Source organism: Phoca vitulina, unplaced genomic scaffold (genome assembly GCF_004348235.1).
Source record: "Phoca vitulina isolate PV1807 unplaced genomic scaffold, GSC_HSeal_1.0 scaffold61, whole genome shotgun sequence".
In the NCBI taxonomy this organism is placed as follows: Eukaryota; Metazoa; Chordata; class Mammalia; order Carnivora; family Phocidae; genus Phoca; species Phoca vitulina.
In genome coordinates this window covers 5,657,340-5,665,385 of record NW_022589764.1, presented here as the reverse complement: position 1 = coordinate 5,665,385, position 8,046 = coordinate 5,657,340, and the positions used below count along the sequence as shown (strand labels likewise).

General features: G+C 56.5%; 1 protein-coding gene across 1 annotated transcript in view; it reads left to right on the top strand.

Moving 5' to 3' along the window:
* Window positions 1-1,149: 1,149 nt before the first annotated feature.
* The window catches only part of ADAMTS17 (ADAM metallopeptidase with thrombospondin type 1 motif 17), a 348,017-nt gene continuing 341,120 nt past the window's right edge, over window positions 1,150-8,046 (top strand). The window contains exons 1-2 of the mRNA XM_032391277.1: window positions 1,150-1,304; window positions 1,786-2,156. Coding sequence (XP_032247168.1) covers window positions 1,226-1,304; window positions 1,786-2,156 — 450 coding nt within the window. The 5' untranslated portion in view covers window positions 1,150-1,225. The remainder of the gene's footprint in view (window positions 1,305-1,785; window positions 2,157-8,046) is intronic.

Below are 8,046 nucleotides of genomic sequence, written 5' to 3'. Positions count from 1 at the left end.
GTGGTGGGCTTTATTGAGAACCAGTGATGCAGTCCACTCCCAGGGTTAATGAAATGTCATGGAAGCTGGACAGTTTTCACCTCTGGATTCCTTCTGATGACACGGAATCCCGTGATACATTTTAGATTCTGAAAGCCCCAAGCAGAGTCCAGTAGGAGTATGGCAACCTCTCTGCTTTGATAAAATAGAAACAGAAAACAGGACAAGGAAGGGAGGGGGAGAGACCTGAGAATGGTTATGCTTCAGTTAATTCTGTTTTGTTTTGTTTTCTACAAGATGCTCCTCACAAGCTGAAGGGATCACCTTTCTTGCAAATTTCAGTTATATTCTGGTGGGAAAAGCATGAACTCAACTGGAAGTCCAGACTTTGCCACTTTGTGCAAGTTTCCTAGCACCCCGCCCCCCCAAAAAACACCTGCCTGCTCTTGAAGCCTCTTGCTTGCTGTTCGTGGTAAGCAGCACCAGGCTAGAAGTCAGGACCAGGAATTCTAGCTCCTGTTTTGACAGAAACTCACCGGGTAATTAGCAAGCTCCTTCAGCTCTCTCTCCCTCAGTTTCTCAATCTGTAAGAGGGTGTGATCATGCCTGTACTCCTGGCTTCTGTGAGGATAAAGACGACAGGAGGTGCGAAGGCTTTGGCTAAACACTCCCGCATTGTACGTAGCCATCAGGTGCAATCTCAGGTGTGCCAGAAAGTGTCCAGCCACAAACAACCCAAACTAGTTTTACTCTAGATGCAGAGAGAATATGCTTTTATGGATGAAACCGGTTGTCCAGGACGATTTCTGGCCTATCTTTTGGGGATGCTGGGCAGCAGGGTCAGAGAGGATTGTGACAAGGACGACAAACTCTGAAGACCTGTCAGGTGTCCTCCCAGGTCCTCCTGGAGAGCGCAGCTCCAGGGGCTCTCTGGCGCCACCTGGTGTCCCATCCCCGCCACTGCCCAGAAACCACGTGTAAGAAAGTGCTTACAACCTAACTACGCACCCTGGTTTAGACCCGTCCTAGCCAATGGGGGAGGGGGAGGCGGGGCAGGGGAAAGCGAGAGCCCAATCGCCTCCTGTTTTCCGAGGAGAAGGCGGGGCTTGGGATTTACCACGTTGGGTTTGTCCGCAGCGCTAATTACTTTTTCCAAAGGCTGGAGGGCTTCACTCCGGCTGGCGCCGCCGCCTCGCGCGCTCCTGCTCCGCCGCGACCGTCCGGGGGGCTGCTCCTCCCCAGTACCATGTGTGACGGCGCCCTGCTGCCTCCTCTCGTCCTGCCCTTGCTGCTGCTGCTGGTTTGGGGACTGGACCCGGGCACAGGTAGCGCTCCCTCGCCCACCGCCCCTTCCTCGCCCGTGCCTCTCGCGGCCACCTTCCTCCTGCCCTCCCGAGGCGTCCTGGCGGCTCCCGCCTGCCTGCGCGGCCCGGGTCCGGCGGCGGACCGCTGACAGCGCTCGGGGCCGAGGGGGTGCGGGCCGCGGCCGGACGACCGGGCTCCAGGCGGCTCCCGGGCGGCCGCGCCGCCGCCGGGTCTCCGGGCGCCGATGCCGCGCCGCCGTCCCCGGAGGTGCTCGGGCGGCCGCGCTGGAGCCCTTCCCCGGGTGGCGCGGGGCCCGGGCGGAGGCGCTGGCCGGCACGGAGGTGCCGCGGCGAGGGAAAGGAGGGGAGCGCCCGCTCGGGGCCGCGCTGTCCCCGCGCTGGCGCGGCGTGCCCAGCGCTGGACCCCGTGCGCGGCGGGCGGCCGGAGGGAGGGCGGCCGGGCGGGCCCCGCCGCGCTGACGCGTCTCCTCTCTCCCCGCAGCTGTCGGCGACGCGGCGGCCGACGTGGAGGTGGTGCTGCCGCGGCGGGTGCGTCCCGACGACGTGCACCTGCCGCCGCTGCCCGGCGCCCCCGGGCCCCGAAAGCGCCGGCGCCCCCGCGCGCCCCCCGCCGCCCCGCGCGTGCGGCCGGGCGAGCGCGCCCTGCTGCTGCACCTGCCGGCCTTCGGGCGCGACCTGTACCTGCAGCTTCGCCACGACCTGCGCTTCCTGTCCCGCGGCTTCGAGGTGGAGGAGGCGGGCGCGGCCGGGCGCCGCGGACGGCCCGCCGAGCTGTGCTTCTACTCGGGCCGCGTGCTCGGCCACCCGGGTTCCCTCGTCTCAATCAGCGCCTGCGGCGCCGGCGGCGGCCTGGTACTGCGCGCGCCCCCTCCGGGTCTGCCCGTCGATCTGTCGCGGCGCCGGGGGTGGTCCCCGGGGCAGGTTGGGCTGGGGGTGGCGGCGCCTGGGCGGGAAGTTCAGCTTCCAGGGGTGCTCTCCCGCCGTCCGCAGGGAACCTCCCCTCTTCCCGCCCCGACCTTCCAGAGGGTCTCTGAGCAAAGAGGGTGAGAGTGGAAGCATCTGATTGTCCAGTGCCTTCCCCCTGCTGTACCGAACCTCTGCAGTACACGGGGACTGTGCCGTTCCGGGGTTGCATAGGGGGATACGCAGCAGCCGCCCAGGGGAGCCCAGGTCCGGCGGGGGCGAAACCTGTCGGGCCCCTAGACCGAGAGGCGCGCTTCACCCATATTTATTTGCACCTGCACAGGTGTGTATGTGTGCGTGTCACGGGGAACACCTATAGGTGTGTGTATCATCTGTTCTTGGATGTGGGGGTAGCGTAGTGAGCATTCACTTCCCTTCTGTCCTCTCGAGTCTTTCTGTACCCGGAAAAGGACAGTTTGATGGGGTCCCCTGACAGGCCGCTAACCTCAGTTGAACCGTGAGAACCAAGAGAGGGGGTGTTCATACCCTTCTTCCCTTATACCACGAGCAGGTGTGTGTCTGGCAGCCATGCTCAGCCAGGCCTGGGGGGTGCTTACGTTGGTGATAAGACCCTGTTCCTGTCCCCAGAAGCTCCCTTGCTGGGGCAGTAGCTACCCCACCCCGGGGACCCTGCCCGGCTGCATTAGAAGCACCTGTAACAGCGCTCATAGGGGCAGGGGGCTGTTCTGGTGCACGTCTGCCCTGCTTGTGCTCACACTTGATCCCTGTACGCTGGTGCCCAGCCACATGCTTCTCAGCTTCTCCATCATGCCCCCTAGAAGCGCGCATGGCTGGCGGATGGGCTGCCCCTAACAAAGCCTGGTGTCGGCTCAGAGCATGAGACGCCGGAGTTGTTTCTGTATTTTGTCCTGATTGGCCTCTGGGGAAGCGGTTTCTGATACTCTTTTGTGTCTGTTCTTCCCTGGCAGAAGAAAACTGCTTCTCCAGCCTCCGCCTTATCTTGCTCCACCGTCTAGAATTCTCTAGCCCTTACCCACACAGTATGCAACCAGTCTTAGAGAATCTGCAGCAGATCCAGAGAGCCTGGGGGTCCAAGTCTTTATGTAAGACTTCTGCTTTCCTCCCAGCTCTGTAGAGGAACTCCGGGAGTGGGGGAGGGGGGGGTAATTTCCCAGGATTGGCTTTCACTAGTTCTCCTTGCAGGCGGGTTCTGAGTCCTGATCAGACTGTGATCTACTGGGAGAAATTGGCGTCTTCGGTTAAACAAGGAGAATGGACCGTGGAGGCAGCCTGTTAGGAGCTAATGTGGAACAGGGGCAGAGAATGTGGGCTGCGGGTGAGGAGGCTTAAGGAGGAGTGAGAAAGGCTCAGATCACCGTAGGACTCGGGTCAAGGCTGTATCATGTTCTGGGAGGGACTGGAAGGCCCACATCATTTTTCCTGTTTTTGCCAAAGTGTTTAAAGTCTAGGTCACATCACTGTACTGTACGTGGAAACATCTGAATCCCATTTGCTGCGGTTTGGTGAGTTTCTCTAGAGGTCAGAGTTTATACTTCTCGGTGTAAAGTTTCCAGCGAGGAGCTATCTGTAAGGAGCTGAGGGTGGAAGTCTGGATAACATTGATTCCACATCCTCACCGAGTTGAACGCCGGGCCCTCTCACAGATGGCATCCGGGCTGTGAGCGGGGCGAGGGTTCACTTCAGTCCCCCTGTGTTCGAGAAGACTGTGCTTCCCTTCAGTACCATGTGGGGGCGCTGTGCTGTAGATAAAGGAACCCCGCCAAGAGTCTGTTCAGCGGGCGCCGGCTGCGGGCCGACCTTGAGGACTTGAGATTCTAAGATTCCTGCCGGAGCAGACACTTCTGGTGTTTAGTCTGCCGTGTTCATCCTGTTCATGTGAGCTAGCCGTCGGACCCTTCTTCCTAAGTGCCCTCTGCAGAGGAAGGGCCGAAGGCAGGAAGGAGGAGACCGCGTGGTGACTGGGAGGGGACCTCTTGGTCGCAAGGTAGCCCAGAGGCATGTCAGGAAAGGAGAGCAGCAGGAGCTCAGGCTATAGCCAAGTTTGCAGGGCACTCCTACCTCACTTTGATTTTGGTTCTCAGACGTGCTCGAGACGGTTCAGGGGGTTGGTAATGTGTCAGTCGCTGTTGACTGAGGTGGAAGCGCCGGGAAGCGGAATGGGGCAGGTGTGTTGTGTGTCAGGACAGGCTCAACCGCAAGGCGTGGGAGAGGACCGATAGCAACTAGGAGAGTTTTGATGTCCGCAGGCGGGAGCATTCCCAAGCCACCTTGGATCTAAAGATCACGTAGAGCCCGGGGTTGGCAAACGTCTTCTGGAAAGGACCAGATAGTAAGCATTTTAGGCCTTGTGGGCCATATGGTCTCCGTCATGGTTAAGTCCACACTGTCCTTTTAGCCGTAGACAGTAAATAAACAGATGGACGTGGCTATATTCAATAAAACTTTATTCCGACGTTGAGTAGCAATTAAATCCTGATGCATCAAACATCTCCTGAAGGGTTTAGCGGAGAGTGTTTGGTGCAGGGGAATGCGGGCTCTGTTCCCTGTTGTGTGGCGTCTCTGCGGTCTCCAGAGATGTTTGGTATCTGTTTAAAGCAGATGCATAGTTAGAGTAGATCATTACTTGTTTATGGGGCATGAAGCGTAAATCTCATGTTCCATTTAGCCTCTTCTGCTTTTGACTGTGGGCAGAGGCGTGGGCCTGTGGTGTTCTCCCTCTCTTATCTTGGAAAAGTTATGCAAGCTGCACTTCTTGGCTCTTCTAGGTGCAAGTATTGTTTTCTGTTTATGCTTCTTCATTTTATTTACGTTTCAGGGAGTCCTTAGACATTACCTAAGTCTTTGGAAGAGCTTCTATAACCGTATAATTTCAAAGCAATGAACTTTGGGTATGTGAGGCAGGTATTTCCACCCCCAGAGAATTTATGCAAGTTTGGATCAGCTGCCTCCTGTGAATGGGGCCAGCTCGTGCAAGGCCAGCAGAATTGGAATCAGGTTAAACTTTACCCGAGCGGGCAGCAGAGAGGGAACTTTAAGGGATAGAATGGATGTCAGTGTCTGAAGAAGTCTGAAATGAGTGAACTGAAGGGGCTGTTTTCCATCCCCACACATGAGGACAGAGAGCGGGGGAGGCCCCTGCCAGCAGGTTTGGTCGGCTGAGCAGTGGCCGTTCTTCCTTAATGAATGTAAGGTCAGGAGGGTCCACCCACCTGACTCTGTCCCTCCCTTCTGGGCTGAGGCCGTGGCCTGCCCGGGGTGTGCAATGAGAGAAATGTTGAGATCCGACAGGCACCCGGGAGCTCTGGGCCGTGGAACTTTAAGAAGCCATACCCATTTGCCAGGCCACCCCAGAGAGAGAGAGAGAAGGTCAGGGATGTTCCTGGCATGCTTTCCCAGGAGTCACAGCCACACTCTATGGGATCCTTGCTTGGAGTCTCTCTCATCCTGGTTGGCCCCTGGGGTTGACCTGATGGCCCAGCCGAACCTGGCTCTGGCTGGTCAGCTCGACTGAAGCACAGGGGGCCATTTTGGTAGCACATCATTTGTGGTCTACTCAGGAGCTTTGCGAGAATGCTCATCTCTGTTCCATGGGGGTAGACTGATAGGAACAGAGTGGGGCTGGGGTCAGTTAGTGAGCAGGTGGCTTGGAAGAGTTTTGGGGGACTCCATAATCAAGAGGGCAGCCTGCTTTTTTTCCATGACTCCTCTGATGAAGGGGGCAGGTTTGGGAGGTTGCTGTCTCTTCCTTTAGGATTATCAAACTCTCTTTTGATTGATTATAAAATCGCCTAGCTTTTTGATACAGCATCCCTTGATTGCATACAGACAGAAATCCACTGCGGCAAAAATTGTACGTTATGGAGAACATTTGGAAGGGAGCGCGTAGACCAAACTGCGGCGTCCTACACCGTCATATTGGTACAGATGTTTGGTTCGCACAGGAAGGAAGGTACACTGGAGCCTACAGGGTGGAGGCACAGAGTCTTACGAGAGTCATCCCTTAATATTACCGAAGAACTCCTTGTGTACAACGTAAATGTATTTGGGAAATGCACACACATTTTTAAAGCCTCATAAAAAGAAATAGTTGAGTGGACGTTAAGGACATTAGGGAAAGTAGGGAAAAGACAGTGTGAAGTTTGGAGGCGTGGAGGATTTGAAGGGGAGAACTTGGATGGATGGGAGAATTCTGAGGTGTCACACCCCTTCCTCTCGAAGGACGTTCATGTGGCCTCACAGTGACTTTCTGCCCCCCCCCCCCCCCCCCCCCACGCTCATGGGCATCATGGCGGCCATGCGACTCTCCCCAGCGTCCCACCTACGGTCTATAACTAGATTTCCGCATCTGAACTTTTATGTAGTTGGCAACATCATAAAAAAAAGAAAAAAGTGCAAGATGGGATGATAAACCAAAGACATCTTAGACTGATTGCATTCTTGGGGCTTATTTCCTGAGCTTTGAAATGCTGCAGCTGCCTGGGTTTGGACGCGTGCAACAGGGGATGGTTTTGCAGCCGGTATGTCGGAGGGAGCCACGCATGGTCACTGCTGATCCTTTCCCTGTGCACGCGTCTGCACGCAGATGCACGGTCACGTTCTCATTCTTTAGGAAATGAGGCTGCACGGGCGTTTGGGGCTGTGATCCTAGGTGAGCCATCTCCTCTGAATCGTCCCGTGTGCAGCCCCAGGAGGGGTAAATAACATCAGCCTTGTGAGGCTGTTGATAGAATGAAGTAAGATAAAGTCTGTGAAATCATTTAGGGCGAGCCTGGCACAATAAGGCATTAAAAACACGTTTCTTCTGTTGCCCTCCGGGGCCCAGACTTTTCCAGTTATAAATCAACCAATCAGTCAACACTGTCGACTAAATGAACAGATCATTATCACACACCTGCCCTGTGTAGGACACTCTGGTGGGTTCGCAGCAAGCCTCAAAGAGGAATACAATGTGGGCCCTGTCTCAGAAGGCAGTCCAGGTTCGCACAGGAAGGAAGGTACACTGGAGCCTACAGGGTGGCTGAGGGGTAGAGCAGGGGTGGCTCTGGGGTGGGGTGGGGTCTTCAGGGAGAAGGATTAGAGCGGAAGGGGGTGTGCCTCAAGTTCTAAGAGGAAGGAGTGATGGTAGAGCCTCCAAAGCCAGGTTCTTCTCTAGATCAGGGGCCCGCGAGGTGGCCGTGTGATGGGGATGGGGGTGGAGGTGGTTGTTTTAGGAGATGGTAGGAGAGGAACTGAACAGACAAGCGTGTGGATTAGGTGAGGCCAGACCTTGGGTACCAACCTAAGGCATTTAGAATTTATCGTAGGGTGGTTCTCAACTTTATTCCCTGGAGGATTCCTTACTCTCGTTGGTGGGCCCCATCTCCGGAGTTCCTGATCCCGTCTGTCTGGGTGGGCCTGAGAGCTTGAATTCCTAACAGGTTCCCAGGTGCTGCTGCTGGCTTGGGACCACATTTTGAGGATCACCGGCCTCGAGGCAACGGGGAACATTTCTGGCCATTGACTGGGGGTTCCCTGGTCATAGCAGTGTGGGAGGTACTGGAGGAGGAGGGCATATGGAAGCACGAGGTGATGAGCCTCGAGCCTCGGGTTGTGGAAGTGGGAAGGAAGACGTCTGTGCAAGAGAGATTCTGAAGGAAGAGCTGGCCGTCTTTGTGGCTGACTCTAGTGATCAGAACGGGGGGGAGCTGGTGGTGACGGGTCCATGTTACAGGGGGGAGGCTGGCTTTGGGAAGAAGACCAAGAATCTGTTTAGGCACCTGGTGTTTGCAGAGGCAGCAGCTGGACTTTGCAGGGGGTT